The following is a 23,587-nucleotide window of genomic DNA, read 5'->3' as shown; positions in this document are numbered from 1 at the left end:
AAGACTGTCTATTAAAAAACACATTTATAATTAAATTATATAGCAAGAGATAGAACTATAACAATGTGATGTTAATTCTTCTAGATAAGCCTGGCCCACCAGCTTCTGTCAAAGTCAAACATATGTATGCAGATCGTGCAATGCTTTCTTGGGAGCCTCCCTTGGAAGATGGAGGTTCAGAAATTACTAACTACATTGTAGACAAGCGTGAAACAAGCAGACCTAACTGGGCCCAAGTCAGCGCCAATGTACCCATTACAAGCTGCACTGTGGAGAGGCTGATAGAAGGACATGAGTATCAGTTCCGCATTTGTGCTGAAAACAAATACGGTGTTGGAGACCCCATCTTAACTGAACCTGCAGTTGCTAAGAACCCATATGGTAAGTGCTTTGTGGAATAGTTTCATTGGTCACTGGGTTTTTGTCTATACTTAAGAGTGTGAATGTAATTTTCAAATAAATCTCCACAGATGTCCCCGGACCTTGTGATCCACCAGTAATTAGCAATGTAACAAAAGACTTTATGACTGTTAGCTGGAAGCCACCAGCTAGTGATGGTGGATCCCCAATAACTGGTTATATACTTGAGAAGCGTGAAACGAAGGCTCTTAACTGGACAAAAGTCACCAGGAAACCTGTCATTGAAAGAACTGTTAAAGCTACTGGACTCCAAGAAGGAACAGAGTATGAGTTCCGGGTGATAGCGTTGAATAAGGCTGGACCTGGCAAGCCTAGCGCACCATCTAAAGCAGTGTATGCTCGTGACCCTCAATGTAAGCTAAAAGTCTCAGATATTTTCCATTTTTATTTCCAAATATTATCATGCAGCATTTGGTATGTTAACTTTATGTTGTTTTAATTCCCAGATCCTCCTGGCCCACCTGCTTTCCCAAAAGTGGTTGATACCACTCGTAATTCGATAAGCCTGTCATGGAGCAAGCCAGCATATGATGGAGGAAGCCCTATCATCGGTTACCTAGTGGAATCAAAACGAGCTGACACGGACAACTGGGTCAGATGCAATCTACCCAAGAATTTACAGGCTACACAATTTGTGGTAACGGGGCTGATGGAGGATACAGAGTACCAGTTCCGTGTTTATGCTGTCAATAAAATTGGATATAGCGATCCAAGTGATGTTCCGGATAAGCACACTGCCAAAGACATTTTGAGTAAGTTCACTGAAAGCACATTGCCTTGTTGAATTCTGCTTCAATTTATGGGATGAATTTCAAAGACACACTTTGTGACAGGTCACAGGCACAGATTAATTTGGAACATGTTTTTAATCAAAAAATGTGGGCTAACAGTGGCAAATTTGAAAGAAAACAGAGCAGTTGGGAACAGAATAGACTTTTTCATTGTATGCTTTATAGCCTTCTGCCTCCTTCTGGATCTCCAAGATTTTTTTTTTCTTTTTCTAATCATAATATTAGAATTTTCAGATTGCTCATCTTTCTTGAAACTTCAGTCACCTTTATATCTTCTAAATAATTTGAAGCCAAGATTACTATTCTGAGCAGCTGTATGATACTCTTTGATTGTATGACACTTACTCCTTAAGATACATAGTAGCTTTTGTATGCATTTTGCTGTATGTACAAAAGCATTGCTTCCCAATACTATCTTAGTTCAAGAAAAGCATTGGAGTCCAGGGTGCTCTGAAACTCCTTTGAATTCTAGAAAAACTTTCTGACATAACTGCCTTTCTAACATAAATGGTGTAAAGGCAGGAAAAAAAAAAAAAGAGGTGGAATCACTGAAAAAAAAGTATATTTTCAAATTATCTTCAAACAGGAGTCAGGATACTTACTAACATCATCACAGGCATGAGAAGTTGGGTAGTCTAGTGAAATGCCAGTAAAAAGGGAGTTTTTGTCATGGTAACTTTTGTGATAACCTTAAACATGATGCTTTAATTACATGGGTTTTTTTCTTAAACACACAGTTCCACCTGAAGGAGAGCTTGATGCAGAACTAAGGAAAGTCCTTGTGCTGCGTGCTGGAGTCACAATGAGACTTTACGTGCCAGTAAGAGGACGTCCACCTCCTAAGATTTCATGGTCTAAAGTAGGTGCCAATCTAAGAGATAGACAAGGATTAGACATCAAATCAACTGATTTTGATACCTTCCTGCGTTGTGAAAATGTAAATAAATATGATGCTGGAAAATACGTCCTCAGTCTGGAGAACAGCTGTGGCAAAAAGTCGTACACCATTGTTGTAAAAGTACTTGGTAAGTTTCAGGGCTTTCCCCATTATAATATGTCTGTTAACTTTTTAACTGTTTTTCAAAAGTCTGTTACTAAATCAAATGTGGTGGTGTTGTGTTTATCCAGATACTCCAGGCCCACCCATTAACCTGATTGTAAAGGATGCATCTAAAGATTCTGCCTACATTACATGGGAACCTCCTCTAGTAGATGGGGGCAGTCCAATCACAAATTATGTTGTTGAAAAACGTGATGCAGAAAGAAAATCATGGTCCACAGTAACAACAGAATGTCCAAAGACAAGCTACAGGATAACTAACTTAGAAGAAGGCAAATCTTACTTCTTCAGAGTTTTTGCTGAAAATGAATATGGTATTGGTGATCCTTGCGAAACTCGTGATGCTGTCAAAGCTTCTGGTAGGAAAAATTAATCCTTTTCACCTTTTTTTTTTTTTTTTGTTCAATTAATCTTTATTTTTAGCTTAATGAAAACTTACTATACTTTTCTTCCTTCTAGAAACACCTGGACCGGTTGTGGACCTAAAAGCTTCAGCTGTAACAAAATCCTCATGCAATTTGGTATGGAAGAAGCCTATCAGTGATGGTGGAAGCCGTATTTCTGCATATATTGTTGAGGTCCTGATTGGTGAAGATAAATGGCAAGAAGTCATGCGGGGAAAGAACCTCCATTTTTCAATGAGAGACTTGAAAGAAGGACAAGAATACACTTTCAGAGTGAGGGCCCAAAATGATGCTGGATATGGAACTCCATCAGAGATCACAATTGTAGCAAGAGATGATGTTGGTGAGAAGCAAGATCATTTATTCAATGCTTTACTTACCCAAATTATATTTTATGCATACTATCATTACCATGTATACATAGAAATAAGACACCCTTAAAACAGCATCTTAATTTTACCACAGAGTTTATGTGTGGTGGAATAACTGGATTCCCTCATTTTTTACAGCGGCACCTGAACTTGACTTAAGAGATCTCCCTGATTTGTGCTATACTGCTAAAGAGGGTAGCAATTTCCGTCTTAAAATCCCTATGAAAGGCAAGCCTGTCCCAACTGTAACTTGGAAGAAGGATGAAGACCAGGCAATTACTGAGAGTGGAAGAGTTGCATTTGAATCTACAGCAGTTAACACCACCCTTGTGGTACACGACTGCCAGAAAGCTGATGCAGGAAAATACACAATAACTCTGAGGAATGTCGCTGGCAGCAAGGAAGGCACTATTTTTGTGAAAGTTGTTGGCAAACCTGGCATACCAACAGGTCCAGTGAAATTTGAAGAGGTCACAGCTGATGCCATAACCTTAAAATGGGGCCCTCCAAAAGACGATGGTGGTTCAGAAATCACTAACTATGTTCTAGAGAAGAGAGATAATGTAAACAATAAGTGGGTGACTTGTGCCTCTGCAGTCCAGAAAACCACATTTAGAGTTACAAGACTTCATGAAGGAAATGAATATACATTCAGGATCAGGGCTGAAAATAAATATGGAGTAGGGGAAGGTCTTAAATCAGAGCCTGTCGTTGCAAAACATCCGTTTGGTAAGTATCCATTATAATTTTTGAAATCTAAAAGATTTATTTTAGAGGTGATAATTTTTAACACTGCTGCATTTTATTTCAATATTGTTTAGATGTCCCAGATGCTCCTCCACCTCCCAATATTGTTGCTGTTCGGCATGAGTCTGTAGCTTTAACTTGGACTGATCCCAGAAGAACTGGAGGTTCACCAATCACAGGTACATCTCCCAAAACCTCCCTGGCATTTCAGTAGTTAATATTACTTAATAGTTCTTTCTATCTGTCAAAAGCGAAGATAAAAGTAGCAGGTGTTTATGCACTAAATTGATTGATTGATTGATTGATTGATTGACTGACTGATTTCGCTGGTTTATTTCTTATTTAAAAAAAGAAATAGCTCAAATGTTGGAAAAATACTGAGAAACAATATCTTTTCTCAGAGCCAAAATATGTGAAGAAGTAAACCCAAATTCACCTGTATGTGACAATAATTGGGCCTACCAAATTAGCAATTTGCATTTACAAACACCTCCTCATTGCAATTATGTACATCCACCATGTATGTCCACATCCATTTCTTAACCTGATTTTCAGTGCTCCTCTTGCACAATGCATATGCAACATGCAATATAGGCAGTATGATGTTTCACAATGAAAATTGGGATTTCTAGAAAGCACCCCCATATTTTTATCTCATCATTTATCTTCTAGGCTATCACATTGAAGTTAAAGAAAGAAATAGTCTTCTGTGGAAGAGAGCAAATACAACGCCAATAAGAATGAAAGATTTCAGAGTGACAGGGTTAACTGAAGGTCTGGAATATGAATTCAGAGTAATGGCAATCAATATGGCTGGAGTCGGTAAACCAAGTCTTCCATCTGAACCAGTTGTGGCACTTGATCCTATTGGTAAGTCATCAGGAGAATAAAAAGGAAAATTCTGAAATTTGAAATAGCTTTTGTTCGACTGCTTTTTTTTTTTTTTCCCGTAGATCCTCCTGGGAAGCCTGAAGTTATCAATGTAACCAGGAGCTCAGTAACACTCATTTGGACAGAACCAAAATATGATGGTGGACATAAACTAACCGGCTACATTGTTGAGAAGCGTGATTTACCCAAAAAGACTTGGATGAAAGCTAATCACGTGAATGTTCCAGACTGTGCATTTACTGTAACTGACCTTACTGAAGGCTGCAAATACGAATTCAGAATTAGAGCAAAGAACACCGCTGGAGCTATCAGTCCTCCATCTGAATCCACAGGAACCATAATATGCAAGGATGAGTATGGTATGTAGATGGCATTGAAAAGGCAGAATTTTACTTGAATAATTGTTATCAAATTTCTTTTGTTTCCTATCCCTGTGTTCTTGTTGTAACAATCAGTATTTTTTGACTTTGTTTTGACAGAGGCACCAAGCATTGTTCTGGATCCTACTTTGAAGGAAGGTTTAACAGTAAAAGCAGGGGAAACCATCACACTGTCTGCTATTAGTATCCGTGGCAAACCACCTCCAACTTCAGCGTGGTCCAAAGCTGGAAAAGATTTTAGACCCTCAGAGCTTGTGCACATTGAAACCAAACCAACTTCTTCTACTCTAAGTGTCAAATATGCAGCCAGAAAAGATTCTGGAGAATACACCATCACTGCAACCAATCCTTTCGGCACTAAGCAGGAGACTGTCCATGTAAAAGTTTTAGATATTCCAGGACCTCCAGGGCCTATTGAGATCAGCAATGTTTCAGCAGAAAAAGCGACTCTTACATGGACACCTCCTGCAGAAGATGGTGGATCACCAGTAAAATCATATGTTCTTGAAAAGAGGGAAACTAGTCGACTGCTCTGGACATTGGTTGCTGAAAACATTGAGAGCTGTAGGCATGTTGTTAGCAAGCTCATTCAAGGAAATGAATATGTTTTCCGTGTCTCAGCTGTAAATCAGTATGGCCAGGGTGAACCAGTACAATCAGAACCAGTTAAAATGGTGGATAGATTTGGTAAGTAGAACAAGCTAAGGAATTCCAGCATGGTTTTATTAATTTCTAAAGACTTGATTTTTTTTGTCTAACTATACTTTTTTTCCTCCTGAACAGGTCCTCCAGGCCCTCCTGGAAAACCAGAAGTAACAAATGTGACTAAAAATACTGTCACAGTTACCTGGAAAAGGCCAGTCGATGATGGTGGAAGTGAAATCACAGGTTACCACGTGGAGCGAAGAGAAAAGAAAGGTTTAAGATGGGTGAGAGCAACCAAGAAGCCAGTTTCAGATCTTAGATGCAAAGTAACTGGTCTTCTGGAAGGAAACGAATATGAATTCCGCGTCAGTGCAGAAAACAGAGCTGGAGTCGGACCACCAAGTGATACTTCAAACTCAGTCCTTTGCAAAGATGTTGCATGTCAGTATCATGCTTTTTCTTTTTGTGGGTGGGTGGGATGGGTAAGGGAGCACATTCAGAGAGCATATATAAATGACTTCTGCTGTAATGTAATGTTTTATCTTTTATTTGCTTTTCAGACCCACCAGGTCCACCTGCAAATCCAAGAGTGACTGACACCACAAAGACAAGTGCATCTTTAGCCTGGAACAAGCCTCACTATGATGGTGGTCTTGAAATCACTGGCTATATAGTAGAGCATCAAAAAGAAGGAGAAGATGAATGGGTGAAAGACACAATAGGGACTGCTTTAAGAATCACTCAGTTTGTTGTAGCTCCTCTGCAGACCGGGGCCAAGTATAATTTCAGAATCTCTGCCATGAATGCTGCAGGTGTCGGTGAAGCGGCAATAATTCCAAGTGTGGAAATTGTTGACCGAGAAGAGGTTCCTGACTTCGAACTGGATGCTGAGCTAAGAAGAACACTTGTTGTTAGAGCTGGATGCACTATTAGGATTTTTGTACCAATTAAAGGACGTCCAACTCCAGAAGTTACATGGACAAAAGATGATCTTTCACTCAAAGGACGTGCCAGTATTGAAAATACAGACTCTTTCACACTCTTGATTGTCACAGAGTGCACCAGATATGATGCAGGAAAATACGTAATGACTCTTGAAAATGCTGCTGGTAAGAAGACTGGCTTTGTAAATGTAAAAGTCTTGGATACACCAGGTCCACCAATAAACCTTAAGCCTAGAGAAATAACCAAGGACAGCATCACCCTCCAATGGGATATGCCTCTGGTAGATGGAGGTTCACGTATAACCAACTATATTGTTGAGAAACGCGAATCAACTCGGAAGGCATATTCAACAGTCACAACCAACTGCCAGAAGTGTTCCTTCAAGGTTCCTAACTTGGCTGAGGGGTGTGAATACTATTTCAGAGTACTGGCTGAAAATGAGTATGGTATTGGTGAACCAGCTGAAACTACAGAACCAGTAAAAGCTTCTGAGGCCCCATCCCCACCTGAGAGCCTTAATATTATGGATGTAACACGAAATTCAGTTAGCCTAGCTTGGCCAAAACCAGAACATGATGGCGGCAGCAAGATCACTGGGTATGTAATTGAAGCACAGAGAAAAGGAACCAACCAGTGGGCACACATCACCACTGTAAAAACGCTGGACTGTGTAGTAAAGAATCTAACTGAAAATGAAGAGTATACTTTCCAGGTTATGGCAGTTAACAGTGCTGGAAGAAGTGCCCCAAGGGAAAGCAGACCAGTTATTATCAAGGAGCAAACAATGCTACCAGAGTTTGACCTCCGTGCTCTTTACCAGAAAACAGTCATTGCCAAAGCTGGTGACAATATCAAGATTGAAATCCCTGTACTTGGTCGTCCAAGGCCTACTGTGACTTGGAAGAAAGAAGACCAAATACTTAAGCAAACACAAAGGGTAAATTATGAAAATACAGCAACTGCAACCATACTGACCATCAATGAATGTATTCGAAGTGATAGTGGTCAATATCCACTGTCAGCTAAAAATATTGTTGGAGAAGTTAGTGAAGTAATCACAGTTCAGGTTCATGACATACCTGGACCGCCTACTGGACCAATCAAATTTGAAGAAATTTCATGTGATTTCCTAACATTCTCCTGGGAGCCTCCTTTGAATGATGGTGGTGTACCAATAAGTAACTATGTTGTAGAAATGCGTCAGACCGACAGTACCACGTGGACTGAATTGGCAACCACAGTGATACGCACTACGTTTAAAGCCGTTCGTCTTACTACCGGAGTGGAGTATCAGTTCCGCGTCAAAGCTCAAAACAGATATGGAGTTGGTCCAGCCATTACTTCAGAGTCTGTAGTTGCCAACTATCCATTTAAGGTACCTGGGCCTCCTGGCACTCCTCAGGTGATTGCAGTTACCAAAGAGTCCATGACCATTAGCTGGAATGAGCCAGTTAGTGATGGTGGAAGCCCAATACTGGGGTATCACATTGAAAGAAAAGAGCGAAACAGCATTGTTTGGCAGACTGTAAGTAAAATGTTGGTGTCAGGAAATATCTTTAAATCATCTGGACTTACCGATGGCATTGCATATGAATTCCGTGTTATAGCAGAAAACCTGGCTGGGAAGAGTAAGCCAAGCAAGCCATCTGAGCCTGTGTTTGCCCTGGACCCAATAGATCCACCTGGTAAGCCAATACCTCTGAACATTACAAGACATGCAGTTACACTGAAGTGGACTAAACCAGAATATAATGGAGGTTTTAAGATAACTGGCTACACTGTTGAAAAAAGAGACCTTCCAAATGGCCGTTGGCTGAAGGCTAATTTCAGCAATATACTAGAGACTGAATTCACTGTAAGTGGTTTGACAGAAGATGCTGCCTATGAATTCCGTGTCATTGCTAGGAATGCTGGTGGAGCTGTTAGTCAGCCCTCAGAGCCATCAGATGCAATCACTTGTAGAGATGACATTGAAGCACCAAGGATAAAGGTGGATGCTAAATACAAGGACACCATAGTGCTGAAAGCAGGTGAAGTTTTCAGACTTGAGGCTGATGTTTCAGGTCGCCCTCCACCAACTATGACATGGACAAAAGGAGAAAAAGAGCTTGAGGACACAGCAAAATTAGAAATAAAAATAGCAGATTTCTCTACCATTCTCACCAACAAAGATTCCTCAAGAAGAGATGGTGGTGCTTACACACTTACTGCAACAAACCCTGGTGGCTTTGCCAAGCATATCTTCAATGTTAAAGTTCTTGATAGACCTGGTCCTCCAGAAGGGCCTTTGGCTGTGTCTGAAGTCACTGCAGAAAAATGTGTGCTGTCGTGGCTACCCCCGCTCGATGATGGAGGAGCAAAGATTGACCATTATGTGGTTGAAAAACGTGAAACAAGTAGATTGGCATGGACATCTGTAGGCACAGAAGTTCCAGTGACTAAACTGAAGGTCACTAAACTGTTGAAGGGCAATGAGTACGTGTTCCGAGTTATGGCTGTAAACAAATACGGAGTTGGTGAGCCTCTGGAATCAGAGCCCATTCTTGCAGTAAATCCATATGTTCCACCTGATCCACCTAAAACACCTGAAGTCACAGCAATTACAAAGGATTCTATGGTTGTCTGTTGGGGCCATCCTGATTCTGATGGTGGGAGCCCAATAACTAACTATATTGTGGAACGTCGCGACAAGACCGGTCTACGGTGGGTGAAATGTAACAAAAGGGTTGTTACTGACTTACGTTTTAAAGTGTCTGGACTGACAGAAGGCCATGAATATGAATACAGAGTCATGGCAGAAAATGCTGCTGGTGTCAGTGAGCCAAGCCCAACCAGTCCATTCTATAAAGCCTGTGATACTGTGTTTAAGCCTGGTCCCCCAGGTAATCCTCGTGTTTTGGATAGCAGCAAGTCCTCTATCACAATAGCATGGAACAAACCAATATATGATGGTGGTTCGGAGATCACAGGTTACATGGTTGAGATTGCACTACCTGAAGAAGATGAGTGGAAGATTGTAACTCCACCAGTGGGTCTAAAGGCCACTTCTTTTACCATCACTGACTTGAAAGAAAACCAAGAGTATAAAATACGGATATATGCTATGAACTCTGAAGGTCTTGGGGAACCTGCTCTTGTTCCTGGCACTCCAAAAGCTGAAGAAAGAATGCTACCTCCAGAGATTGAACTTGATGCAGAGCTACGTAAAGTTGTAACTATTAGAGCTTGCTGTACTCTGAGACTCTTTGTCCCAATCAAAGGAAGACCAGCACCTGAAGTTAAATGGACAAGAGAACATGGGGAATCTTTGGATAGAGCGAGCATTGAATCAACAAGCTCTTATACTTTACTTATTGTTGAAAATGTAAATAGATTTGATAGTGGCAAATACATACTGACAATTGAAAACAGCTCAGGTAGTAAAACAGCTTTTGTCAACGTCAGAGTTCTTGATACTCCAGGGGCACCTCAAGATTTGAAAATAAAGGAGGTTACAAAATCTTCAGTTACACTCACATGGGAGCCTCCTCTCATAGATGGTGGCTCTAAAATAAAAAATTACATCGTTGAAAAGCGTGAATCAACAAGAAAAGCTTATTCAACTGTTAATGCAAATTGCCACAAGACCAGCTGGAAAGTTGATTCACTGCAAGAAGGCTGCAACTACTACTTCAGAGTCCTTGCTGAAAATGAGTATGGAATAGGCCTTCCAGTTGAAACTTCAGAATCCATAAAAGTGTCAGAAAGACCACTTCCACCAGGGAAAATAACTTTGTTGGATGTGACAAGAAATAGCGTAACCTTATCTTGGGAAAAACCCGAACACGATGGTGGCAGCAGAATTCTGGGCTATATTGTAGAAATGCAAAGCAAAGGCAGTGAAAAGTGGTCAACCTGTGCTACTGTAAAAGTTACTGAAGCCACCATCACAGGACTGATCCAAGGTGAAGAATACACCTTCCGTGTTTCAGCTCAGAATGAGAAAGGCATCAGTGATCCTCGCCAGCTGGGTATACCAGTGGTTGCAAAAGATCTTGTGATCCCACCAGCTTTCAAACTACTGTTTACCACTTTCAGTGTTCTAGCAGGAGAGGACTTAAAGGTTGATGTTCCTTTTGTTGGTCGACCCAAACCGGCAGTGTCTTGGCATAAAGACAATGTGGCATTGAAGCAGACTACAAGAGTAAATGCAGAAAGCTCGGAAAACAACACAGTGTTAACAATTAAAGAAGCCTGCAGAGAAGATGTGGGAGCATATTTAGTTAAACTTACAAACTCTGCTGGTGAAGCAACTGAGACTCTAAATATTGTTGTCCTTGACAAACCAGGACCTCCAACTGGACCAGTAAAAGTAGATGAAGTCACAGCAGATAGTATTACCATTTCCTGGGAACCACCCAAGTATGATGGTGGTAGCTCTATCAATAATTACATTGTAGAGAGAAGAGACACTTCCACCACAACTTGGCATATTGTGTCAGCTACTGTTGCTAGAACAACTATAAAAGCATGTCGTTTAAAGACTGGCTGTGAATATCAGTTCAGAATTGCAGCTGAGAACAGATATGGGAAGAGTACGTATCTCACCTCAGAGTCAATAGTAGCCCAATACCCATTTAAAGTTCCTGGTCCACCTGGAACTCCTTTTGTAACAAATGTCTCAAAAGACAGCATGGTGGTACAATGGCACGAACCAGTCAACGATGGCGGTAGCAGGATCATTGGTTATCACTTGGAGCGCAAAGAAAGAAACAGCATTCTGTGGGCTAAACTGAATAAAACACCTCTTCCTGATACCAAATTTAAGACAACTGGCCTTGAGGAAGGTCTCGAATATGAATTCAGAGTCTCTGCAGAAAACATAGTGGGAATTGGAAAGGCAAGTAGAGCATCTGAATGCTATACTGCACGTGACCCATGTGACCCTCCAGGCCGTCCAGAACCTGTAATTGTCACAAGAAGCTCAGTAACACTCCAGTGGAAGAAACCTATATATGATGGTGGAAGTAAAATCACAGGTTATGTTGTTGAGAAGAAGGAATTACCTGATGGCCGTTGGATGAAAGCAAGCTTTACAAATGTCATTGATACTCAGTTTGAAGTAACTGGTCTAGTTGAAAATCAGAGATACGAGTTTCGTGTTATAGCGCGAAATGCTGCAGGTGTTTTCAGCGAACCGTCTGAGAGCTCAGGGGCAATTACAGCAAGAGATGAAGTAGAACCACCTCAAATAAGTATGGATCCAAAATACAGAGACACTATTGTAGTGAATGCTGGTGAGTCATTCAAGCTTGATGCTGATGTTCATGGCAAACCAATACCTTCCATTCAGTGGTTTAAAGGTGATCGTGAGCTGACAAGCACTGCTCATATGGAAATAAAAACTACTGATTTTGCAACAAGCCTCAGTGTGAAGGAAGCCACGAGAGTTGACAGTGGGCAGTATGTACTACTGGCAAAGAATGTTGCAGGTGAAAAGAAGGTTCCTGTTAACGTCAAAGTTCTTGATAGACCTGGACCCCCAGAAGGACCTGTTGAGTTTACAGGTGTTACAGCTGAAAAATGCACACTGTCATGGAAACCTCCACTACAAGATGGTGGTAGCGATATTTCACACTACGTTGTAGAAAAAAGGGAAACCAGTCGCTTGGTGTGGACTATTGTTGACTCAAATGTGCAAACCTTGAACTGCAAAGTTACAAAACTTCTAGAAGGAAATGAGTACGTTTTCCGCATCATGGCAGTAAATAAATATGGTGTTGGTGAACCTCTTGAGTCTGACCCCGTAGTCGCAAAGAACCCATTTGTTGTGCCACTTCCTCCCAAGGCTCCAGAAGTCACAGCAGTTACCAAGGATTCTATGATAGTTGTATGGGAAAGACCAGCCTCAGATGGCGGCAGTGAAATCCTAGGCTATGTCCTTGAAAAACGAGATAAGGAAGGCATTCGCTGGACAAGATGTAACAAACGCCTGATAAGTGAACTGCGATACAGAGTGACTGGTCTTATAGAAAATCATGATTATGAGTACAGAGTTTCAGCTGAAAATGCTGCTGGTCTTAGTGAACCAAGTCCACCTTCTACTTACTACAAAGCATGTGATCCTATTTACAAGCCAGGTCCACCCAATAATCCTAAAGTTACGGATGTTACAAGATCTTCAGTTTTTCTTTCATGGGGCAAACCTATATATGATGGTGGCTCTGAAATTCAGGGATACATTGTGGAAAAATGTGATGTAAGTGATGGTGAATGGGCAATTTGTACCCCTCCAACTGGAATTAAGAATACTCATATGGAAGTAGAAAAATTAGTGGAAAAACATGAATACAAATTCCGCATATGTGCAGTTAATAAAGCAGGAGTTGGAGAGCATGCAGATGTTCCTGGTTCTGTAATTGTAGAAGAGAAAATGGAGGCACCAGACCTTGACCTTGACATGGAATTAAGGAAGATTGTAAATGTGAGAGCAGGAGGTTCCTTAAGACTGTTTGTTCCCATCAGAGGTCGTCCAACACCTGAAGTAAAATGGGGTAAAGTGGAAGGTGACATCAGAGAAGCAGCTATTATTGATACCACTAGTAGCTTTACTTCCCTTGTTCTAGATAATGTTAACAGATTTGATAGCGGAAAATATACTCTGACCTTGGAAAACAGCAGTGGAACAAAGTCTGCATTTGTCAGTGTAAGAGTACTGGATACCCCAAGTGCACCTGTTAATTTAAAAATCAGAGAGATCACTAAGGACTCTGTTTCACTTTCATGGGAGCCTCCTCTCTTGGATGGTGGAGCAAAAATAAAGAATTTCATTATTGAAAAGCGTGAAGCGACAAGAAAGGCATATGCAGCTGTTGTAACAAACTGCCACAAGACTTCGTGGAAAGTAGATCAGCTTCAGGAGGGCTGCTATTACTTCTTCAGAGTCTCTGCTGAGAATGAATATGGAATTGGCCTCCCTGCAGAAACCAGTGACCCAATTAAAGTTGCTGAAGTTCCACAGCCTCCTGGGAAAATAACAGTGGATGATGTCACAAGAAACAGTGTCTCACTAAGCTGGGCAAAACCTGAACATGATGGTGGTAGCAAAATCATACAATATATTGTTGAAATGCAAGCAAAGGGCAGTGAGAAGTGGTCAGAGTGTGCTCGTGTTAAAACACTTGAAGCAGTTGTCACTAATCTAACTCAAGGAGAAGAATATCTTTTTAGAGTAATGGCTGTAAATGAAAAGGGTAAGAGTGATCCTAGAGCACTTGCAGTTCCAATAGTTGCCAAAGACCTGGTGATTGAACCTGATGTAAGACCTGCTTTCCACAGTTACAGTGTTCAGGTGGGACAGGACCTAAAAGTAGAAATACCAATTGCAGGTCGACCTAAGCCAACTGTTACCTGGGTTAAAGATGGCCAGCCGTTGAGGCAGACAACAAGAGTCAATGTCAGCGATTCAGCTGATCTCACTGTATTGCATCTTAAGGAAACTAGCAAAGAAGACAGTGGCACTTATGAAATCACTGTGGCTAATGTTGTTGGGCAGAAGTCTGCCTCTGTTGAAATTATTACTCTAGACAAACCTGACCCTCCAGTTGGACCTGTGAAGTTTGATGAAATAAGTGCAGAAAGTATTACCCTGTCATGGAATCCCCCAGCGTACACAGGCGGCTGCCAAATCACCAACTATATTGTGCACAAGAGAGATACAACAACCACTGTATGGGAAACAGTTTCAGCTACTGTTGCAAGAACTACGCTGAAGGTGACTAAACTGAAAACTGGTTCAGAATACCAGTTCAGAATATTTGCTGAGAACAGGTATGGGCAGAGTTTTGCATTGGAATCTGCGCCTGTCGTAGCACAGTATCCCTACAAGGAACCAGGACCTCCTGGCACACCATTTGTGACAACAGTTACAAAGGACTCCATGGTTGTACAATGGCATGAACCAGTAAATGATGGTGGCAGTAGAGTGTTGGGTTACCATCTTGAGAGAAAGGAGAAAAACAGCATTCTATGGACTAAAGTAAACAAGACTATTATTCAGGACACAAGTTTTAAGACAAATAACCTTGAAGAAGGAATTGAGTACGAGTTTCGAGTTTCTGCAGAAAATATTGTTGGTGTAGGCAGAACAAGTAAGTGTTCTGAGTGCTATGTAGCTCGTGATCCATGTGATCCTCCAGGTCGCCCAGAAGCTATAATAATAAAAAGAAGCGCTATTACTCTACAGTGGACCAAACCAGAATATGATGGTGGAAGCAAGGTTACTGGTTATATTGTAGAGAAACGTGACTTACCAGATGGTCGCTGGATGAAAGCGAGCTTCACAAATATAATTGAAACTCAGTTCACTGTAACAGGACTTACTGAAGACCAAAGATATGAATTTAGAGTTATTGCAAAGAATGCTGCAGGTGCAATAAGCAAACCTTCTGACAGTACAGGACCAATAACAGCAAGGGACGAAGTTGAACTTCCAAGAATTTCAATGGATCCGAAGTACAAAGACACTATTGTTGTAAATGCTGGTGAAACATTCAGACTTGAGGCTGATGTTCATGGAAAGCCACTACCAACCATTAAGTGGTACAAAGGAGATAAAGAGCTTGAGGACACTGCTAGATATGAAATAAAGAACACAGATTTCAGTGCATTAATAACTGTAAAAGATGCTATTAGAGTTGATGGTGGACAGTACATTCTAGAAGCCTCTAATGTTGCAGGAACAAAGACAGTGACAGTAAACGTAAAAGTCTTGGACAGGCCAGGACCTCCAGAGGGCCCGGTCCAAGTGACAGGAGTTACAGCTGAAAAATGTGCGCTGGCATGGGGTCCTCCTCTTCACGATGGTGGCAGTGATATTTCTCATTACATTGTAGAGAAGAGAGAAACTAGCCGCCTGGCATGGACTGTGGTTGCTTCAGAAGTTTTACCTACAATGCTGAAAGTAACAAAACTCTTGGAAGGAAATGAATACGTCTTCCGTATCATGGCAGTTAACAAATATGGGGTTGGTGAGCCATTAGAATCTGTGCCAGTAATGATGAGAAATCCATTTGTGGTTCCTGGACCACCAAAGGCCTTGGAAATTACCAACATCACGAAGGATTCTATGACTGTGTGCTGGACCCGGCCAGACAGTGATGGAGGTAGTGAAATCGTAGGTTACATTGTAGAAAAGAGAGACCGAGCAGGCATCAGATGGATAAAATGCAATAAACGCCGCATTACAGATTTGCGATTAAGAGTTACAGGTTTATCAGAGGATCATGAATATGAATTCAGAGTTTCTGCTGAAAATGCTGCTGGAGTTGGTGAACCAAGCCAAGTTTCTCCCTACTTCAAAGCTTGTGACCCGATGTTCAAGCCTGGCCCACCTACAAATGCCCATGTTGTGGATACCACCAAAAGTTCAGTTACACTCGGTTGGAGTAAACCTATTTATGATGGTGGTTGTGAAATCCAGGGATACCTTGTAGAAATCTGTAAAGCAGATGAAGATGAATGGTCGCTTGTTACTCCACAGACAGGCATACGTGCCACTCGATTTGAGATCAAAAAGCTAACTGAACATCAAGAATACAAACTACGAGTGTGTGCTCTCAACAAGATTGGTGTGGGAGAGGCTGCATCAGTTCCTGGTACTATTAAACCAGAAGACAAACTTGAAGCTCCAGAACTTGATATTGATTCAGAGCTAAGGAAAGGGATAGTGGTTAGAGCTGGTGGGTCTGCCAGGATTCACATTCCATTCAGGGGACGACCAACACCTGACATCACATGGTCCCGAGAAGAAGGTGAATTCTCAGAAAAAGTTCAGATTGATAAAGGCATAAACTACACACAACTTTCAATTGACAACTGTGATAGAAATGATGCCGGAAAGTATATTCTTAAGCTGGAGAACAGCAGTGGTTCTAAATCTGCATTTGTTACAGTGAAAGTCTTGGACACGCCAGGACCCCCACAAAACTTAGTGGTAAAGGATATAAAGAAGGATTCTGCTGTATTATCTTGGGAGCCACCGATTATTGATGGTGGTGCAAAGGTAAAGAACTATGTAATAGACAAGCGTGAGTCAACCAGGAAGGCATTTGCAAATGTAAGTGCTAAGTGTGCCAAGACAAGTTTTAAAGTTGAAAATCTTACAGAAGGAGCAATCTATTACTTCAGAGTTATGGCTGAAAATGAATATGGAATTGGCGTTCCAGTTGAAACCAGGGATGCTATCAAAGCCTCAGAGCCACCTCTGCCTCCTGGGAAAGTAACACTCACTGATGTCACTCAGAGAAGTGCATCACTTACATGGGAAAAACCTGAACATGATGGAGGTAGCAGAATTTTGGGATATCTTGTTGAAATGTTGCCTAAAGGAACAGAAAAATGGAGTGTTGTTAGTGAGACCAAAACATGTAATGCAGAGGTGTCTGGTTTGAGTCCAGGACAGGAATATCAATTCCGTGTGATTGCCTACAATGAAAAAGGCAAAAGTGATCCCAGAGCACTTGGAATTCCTGTGATAGCAAAAGACCTGACTATTGAGCCAAGTTTCAAACTGATGTTTAATACATACAGTGTACAAGCTGGAGAAGATCTGAAGGTAGAAGTACCATTTATAGGTAGACCCAAACCTACTATTACTTGGACAAAAGATGAGCAGCCACTGAAGCAGACAACCAGATTAAATATTGAGAATACAACGACATCAACTATTTTACATATTAAAGAAAGCAACAGGGAAGACTTTGGTAAATACACAGTAACAGCAACAAATGCAGCAGGTACAGCAACAGAGCACCTGAGCATAATTGTGCTAGAAAAGCCTGGCCCACCACGAGGACCTGTCCGCTTTGACGAAATTAGTGCAGACTTTGTTGTTTTATCATGGGATCCACCTGATTATACTGGTGGCTGCCAGATAAGCAACTATATAGTAGAAAAGCGTGACACAAGCACTACCACATGGAACATCGTGTCAGCAACTGTTGCAAGAACAACCATCAAAGCAACAAAGCTTAAAACAGGTTCTGAATACCAGTTCAGGATTTCTGCTGAAAATAGATATGGAAAGAGCTCTCCTTTGGCTTCTAAATCAGTTGTTGTGCAATACCCCTACAAGGTGCCTGGACCACCTGGAACCCCATTTGTTACAGCATCTTCCAAGGACCACATGATTGTACAATGGCATGAACCAGTTAATGATGGAGGAAGCAAAGTTCTTGGCTACCATCTTGAGCGTAAAGATAAGAACAGCATTCTTTGGACAAAACAGAACAAGTCACTTATTGTGGACACCAAATACAAAACAGACGGCCTTGAAGAAGGTCTTGAATATGAGTTCAGAGTTTCTGCTGAAAACATTGTTGGCATTGGCAAAGTCAGCAAAGTATCAGAGCTGTATGTTGCCCGAGATCCTTGTGACCCACCTGGCCGCCCAGAAGCCATTGTTGTTACAAGGAGTAATATCACACTGAAGTGGAAAAAGCCAGAATATGATGGTGGAAGCAAAATAACTGGTTATATTGTAGAAAAGAAAGAACTGCCAGACGGTCGGTGGATGAAAGCCAGCTTTACAAATGTGTTGGAAACAGAATTTACAGTAAGTGGTCTTGTTGAAAACCAACGATATGAATTCAGAGTCATTGCAAGAAATGCAGCAGGTTGCTTGAGTGAACCATCTGAAAGTACAGGGCCTATTACTGCCAGAGATGAAATTGAAGCACCAGGAGCTTCATTGGATCCTAAATACAGAGATGTCATTGTTGTTCATGCTGGAGAAACCTTTGTTCTTGAAGCTGATATCCATGGCAAACCTATTCCTGACATTACATGGTCAAAAGACGGTAAAGACCTTGAAGAAACAACTGCAAGAATGGAAATTAAATCTACCATTGAGAAAACAAGTCTCACTGTCAAAGACTGTATAAGAGTAGATGGAGGTCACTATACTCTTAACCTCAAAAATGTTGGTGGAACCAAATCTATACCAATCACTGTGAAAGTGCTTGACAGACCAGGACCTCCAGAAGGACCTTTGAACGTTACAGGTGTCACCGCAGAAAAATGTTACTTGTCATGGTCTCCACCTTCACATGACGGTGGTTCTAGTATCTCACATTATATCATTGAGAAGAGAGAGACAAGTCGGCTTTCATGGACACAAGTAGCAACAGATGTGCAGGCTCTAAATCACAAAGTAACCAAACTCCTTCCTGGCAATGAATACATTTTCCGTGTAATGGCAGTGAATAAATATGGAGTTGGAGAGCCCTTGGAATCTGAACCAGTTGTGGCTCGCAATCCATACAAACCCCCTGGTCCTCCTTCAACACCTGAAGTTTCAGCAATCACAAAAGATTCTATGGTGGTAACATGGGGTCGCCCAGAAGACAACGGAGGAGCTGAAATTGAAGGTTACATACTTGAAAAACGAGACAAGGATGGTATCCGGTGGACCAAATGCAATAAGAAAAGGCTGACAGACTTGCGATTCAGAGTAACAGGTCTAACTGATGGGCATTTCTATGAGTATAGAGTGTCTGCTGAAAATGCTGCAGGGGTAGGGGAACCCAGTGAGCCATCCATTTTCTATCGTGCTTGTGATGTATTATATCCACCAGGTCCACCTACCAATCCAAAGGTTACAGATACTTCCAGGTCATCAGTTTCCCTTGCCTGGAGTAAGCCCATTTATGATGGTGGCGCTCCTGTTAAAGGGTATGTAGTGGAAGTAAAAGAAGCTGCTGCTGATGAATGGACTACCTGCACCCCACCAACAGGCCTACAAGCAAAGCAGTTCACCGTGACAAAACTGAAGGAGAACCAGGAGTATAACTTCCGCATCTGTGCCATCAACTCAGAAGGAGTAGGAGAACCTGCGACTATACCTGGTGCAGTCTTAGCAGAGGAGAAGACTGAACCTCCTGAAATTGAACTTGATGCGGATCTCCGAAAAGTAGTCACTGTACGTGCTAGTGGTACTTTGCGCCTGTTTGTCACCATCAAAGGGAGACCAGAACCTGAAGTTAAATGGGAGAAAGCAGAAGGAACAATTAGTGAGCGAGCTCAGATTGAAGTCACCAGCTCCTACACAATGCTGGTCATTGACAACGTCAATAGATTTGATAGTGGTAGATATAATCTTACTCTAGAGAACAACAGTGGCAAAAAATCCGCTTTTGTTAATGTCAGGGTGCTTGATACACCTAGTGCACCTCTAAACCTGACAATCAGAGAAGTGAAAAAAGATTTTGTAACTTTAGCCTGGGAAGCACCACTTATTGACGGCGGAGCTAAAATTACCAACTACGTTGTTGAAAAGCGAGAATCCACGAGAAAGGCATATGCCACAGTTACAAGCAACTGTACTAAGAATTCCTTCAAGATTACGCAACTCCAGGAAGGATGTAGTTATTACTTCCGTGTTCTAGCTGTAAATGAATATGGGGCTGGTTTACCAGCAGAAATTGCTGATCCAGTTAAGGTGTCTGAACCACCTTCTCCACCTTCAAAGGTCATTCTTGTTGACGTGACTCGCAATTCTGCATCAATTAAATGGGAAAAGCCAGAGAGTGATGGTGGTAGTAAAATTACTGGTTATATAGTAGAAATGCAGACTAAAGGAAGTGTAAAATGGAGTGCATGTACACAGGTAAAAACATTGGAAGCAACAGTAACAGGCTTAAGTATGGGAGAAGAGTACAGTTTCAGGGTGATTGCTGTTAATGAAAAGGGAAAAAGTGATCCAAGAGAGCTTGGTGTCCCAGTCATTGCAAAAGATATTGAAATCCAGCCATCTGTTGAGCTTCTTTTTAACACATTCACGGTGAAAGCTGGAGATGATCTTAAGATTGACATTCCATTCAGAGGGCGACCTCTTCCCACTGTTAGCTGGAAGAAGGATGGAAATCCCTTAAAACAGACAACCAGGGTAAATGTTGAAACATCAAAGACTTTAACTTCACTGTCCATCAAGGAAGCTACAAATGAAGATCTGGGACATTATGAATTACATCTTTCAAATACTGCTGGAACAACAACAGCTTCTCTAACTGTAGTTGTCCTTGACAGACCAGGACCACCAACTGATGTTAAAATTGATGAAGTTAGTGCTGATAGTGTAACTCTGTCTTGGAAACCTCCAGCATATGATGGTGGATGTCACATTAGCAATTACATTGTGGAGAAGAGAGATACTACCACAACAACGTGGGAGGTCGTATCTGCAGCAGTTGCAAGAACATCAATTAAAGTTTCTCGGCTCGTCACGGGATCAGAATATCAGTTCCGTGTTTGTGCAGAAAACCGCTATGGGAAGAGCACTTATACCAATTCTCCTTCTGTCGTGGCAGAGTATCCATTTAAGCCTCCAGGTCCACCAGGAACGCCTCGTGTGGCACATGCAACTAAATCTTTCATGATTGTAACTTGGCAGGTACCAGTTAATGATGGAGGCAGCGTAGTACTAGGATACCATTTGGAGCATAAAGAAAGAAGCAGCATTCTTTGGACAAAAGTCAACAAGAGCCTCATAACTGATACGCAAATGAAAGTTACAGGTCTTGATGAAGGACTGATGTATGAATATCGTGTGTATGCAGAAAACATTGCTGGAATAGGCAAATGCAGCAAAGCATGCGAACCAGTTGCTGCAAGAGATCCATGTGATCCTCCTGGTCAACCAGAAGTTACTAATATTACAAGAACATCTGTCTCATTGAAGTGGACTAAACCAGAATATGATGGTGGAGCTAAAGTAACAGGATATATTATTGAACGCCGAGAACTACCAGATGGCCGTTGGCTAAAATGTAATTTTACTAATGTGCAAGAAACATACTTTGATGTAGGTGGACTTACAGAAGACCAGCGCTACGAATTCCATGTGATTGCAAAGAATGCTGCTGGACTCTTCAGTCAGCCATCTGAATCAACTGGACCTGTGACTGTGAAAGATGATATAGAGGCTCCAAGAATTATGATGGATGCCAAATTCAGGGATGTTGTAGTTGTGAAAGCTGGAGAAGTGTTTAAAGTCAATGCTGATGTTGCAGGACGGCCAATACCAGTGATTTCATGGACAAAGGATGGCAAGGAGCTCGAAGGAAAAGCTAGAGTTGAAATAGTGTCAACAGATTTCACCACTGCAATAACCATTAAGGACTGTATCCGAGGTGATTCAGGACAGTATGTGCTAACATTACAGAATGTTGCAGGAACAAAATCTCTGGCCATTAATTGCAAAGTACTTGATAGACCTGGCCCACCTGCAGGTCCATTAGAAATAAATGGTCTTACTGCTGAAAAGTGCCATTTGTCATGGGGACCCCCTCAAGAAAACGGTGGTGCAGATATTGATCATTATATTGTGGAAAAACGTGAGACCAGCAGAATTGCATGGACACTTTGTGAAGGAGAGCTTAAAACAACATCTTGTAAAGTGACAAAACTACTGAAGGGTAATGAATATATTTTCAGAGTAATGGGAGTTAACAAATATGGTGTTGGTGAGCCTCTAGAAAGTGTTGCTGTCAAAGCTGTAGACCCATTTACAGTTCCAAGCCCACCTACCTCTTTAGAGATCACCAGTGTGAGCAAAGATTCAATAACTCTGTGCTGGGCAAGACCTGAGTCTGATGGAGGCAATGAGATCTCGGGCTATGTAATTGAAAGGCGTGAAAAAACCAGCCTAAGATGGATTCGTGTAAACAAAAAGCCAGTTTATGATTTAAGAGTGAAATCATCAGGTCTCCGTGAGGGATGTGAATATGAATTCCGGGTTTATGCAGAAAATGCTGCTGGCCTCAGTCTCCCAAGTGAAACCACCCCATTGATTAAGGCAGAAGATCCAATCTTCTTGCCATCACCCCCATCTAAACCAAAGATTATGGATTCTACAAGGTCAAATATCACAATTGGTTGGACAAAGCCACTCTTTGATGGAGGTGCTCCAGTTACAGGATACACAGTTGAATACAAGAAAACTGATGAAACTGACTGGACAACAGCTATTCAGAATTTAAGAGGCACAGAATATACCATAACTGGATTAACATCAGGCTCTGAGTACGTTTTTAGAGTGAAATCCATTAACAAAATGGGTGTCAGTGAACCAAGTGATGTCTCAGAACCTCAGGTGGCAAAAGAAAGAGAGGAAGAACCTGCCTTTGAAATTGACAGTGAAATGCGGAAGACTTTAATTGTCAAGGCTGGTGGATCGTTCACGATGACTGTTCCTTTCAGAGGCAAACCAGTCCCAAATGTAACATGGAACAAACCAGACACTGATCTCCGTACACGTGCAAGCATTGACACTTCAAGTAATTGTACATCTCTTACTATTGAAAAAGCAACAAGAAATGATTCTGGAAAATATACATTAACGTTGCAAAACATCCTGAACACTACCACCTTGACTTTAATGGTCAAAGTTCTTGATACGCCTGGCCCACCATCTAATATTGCAACAAAAGACGTAACTAAAGAATCTGCTGTGTTATCTTGGGATGTTCCTGAAAATGATGGTGGAGCCCCTGTAAAGAACTATGTAATTGAAAAACGAGAAGCTAGCAAAAAGGCGTGGGTCACTGTGACAAACAACTGTCATCGCCTGTCCTACAAAGTGACTGGTTTGCAAGAAGGAGCCATTTACTACTTCCGTGTCTCCGGAGAAAATGAGTATGGTGTTGGAGTGCCTTCTGAGACCAAAGAGGGAACAAAAATAACAGGTATGTTTTACTATAAAAAAATTTGTTAATACTTAAAATAATATGTGCTTTAAAGTGCTTACTTTAAAATAATGTCAAAAGCTTTAAATCTGCATACAGTAAAATAGATCATTTTTGTAGGTATGTCTGTGGTTTTACAAATAAAAAAGAGCTAACTAATAGCTTGAATTTTGATTTTTGCTTGGATTTGACTTAAAATATTTCTAATATAC

The 23,587-nt window shown here is 41.4% G+C and overlaps 1 protein-coding gene across 1 annotated transcript in view; it reads left to right on the top strand.

The window, feature by feature from the left end:
* The window catches only part of TTN (titin), a 236,589-nt gene that overhangs the window by 184,479 nt on the left and 28,523 nt on the right, over positions 1-23,587 (top strand). The window contains exons 268-280 of the mRNA XM_059852303.1: positions 85-381; positions 471-773; positions 867-1,172; positions 1,949-2,236; positions 2,340-2,630; positions 2,731-3,018; positions 3,185-3,775; positions 3,868-3,972; positions 4,466-4,663; positions 4,747-5,043; positions 5,164-5,751; positions 5,848-6,150; positions 6,270-23,375. Coding sequence (XP_059708286.1) covers positions 85-381; positions 471-773; positions 867-1,172; positions 1,949-2,236; positions 2,340-2,630; positions 2,731-3,018; positions 3,185-3,775; positions 3,868-3,972; positions 4,466-4,663; positions 4,747-5,043; positions 5,164-5,751; positions 5,848-6,150; positions 6,270-23,375 — 20,961 coding nt within the window. The remainder of the gene's footprint in view (positions 1-84; positions 382-470; positions 774-866; positions 1,173-1,948; positions 2,237-2,339; positions 2,631-2,730; positions 3,019-3,184; positions 3,776-3,867; positions 3,973-4,465; positions 4,664-4,746; positions 5,044-5,163; positions 5,752-5,847; positions 6,151-6,269; positions 23,376-23,587) is intronic.

The sequence above is a fragment of the Haemorhous mexicanus genome, chromosome 8 (genome assembly GCF_027477595.1).
Source record: "Haemorhous mexicanus isolate bHaeMex1 chromosome 8, bHaeMex1.pri, whole genome shotgun sequence".
Classification (NCBI taxonomy): Eukaryota; Metazoa; Chordata; class Aves; order Passeriformes; family Fringillidae; genus Haemorhous; species Haemorhous mexicanus.
The sequence above is the reverse complement of the archived record's forward strand: the minus strand, read 5'-3'. Positions and strand labels throughout refer to the sequence as shown.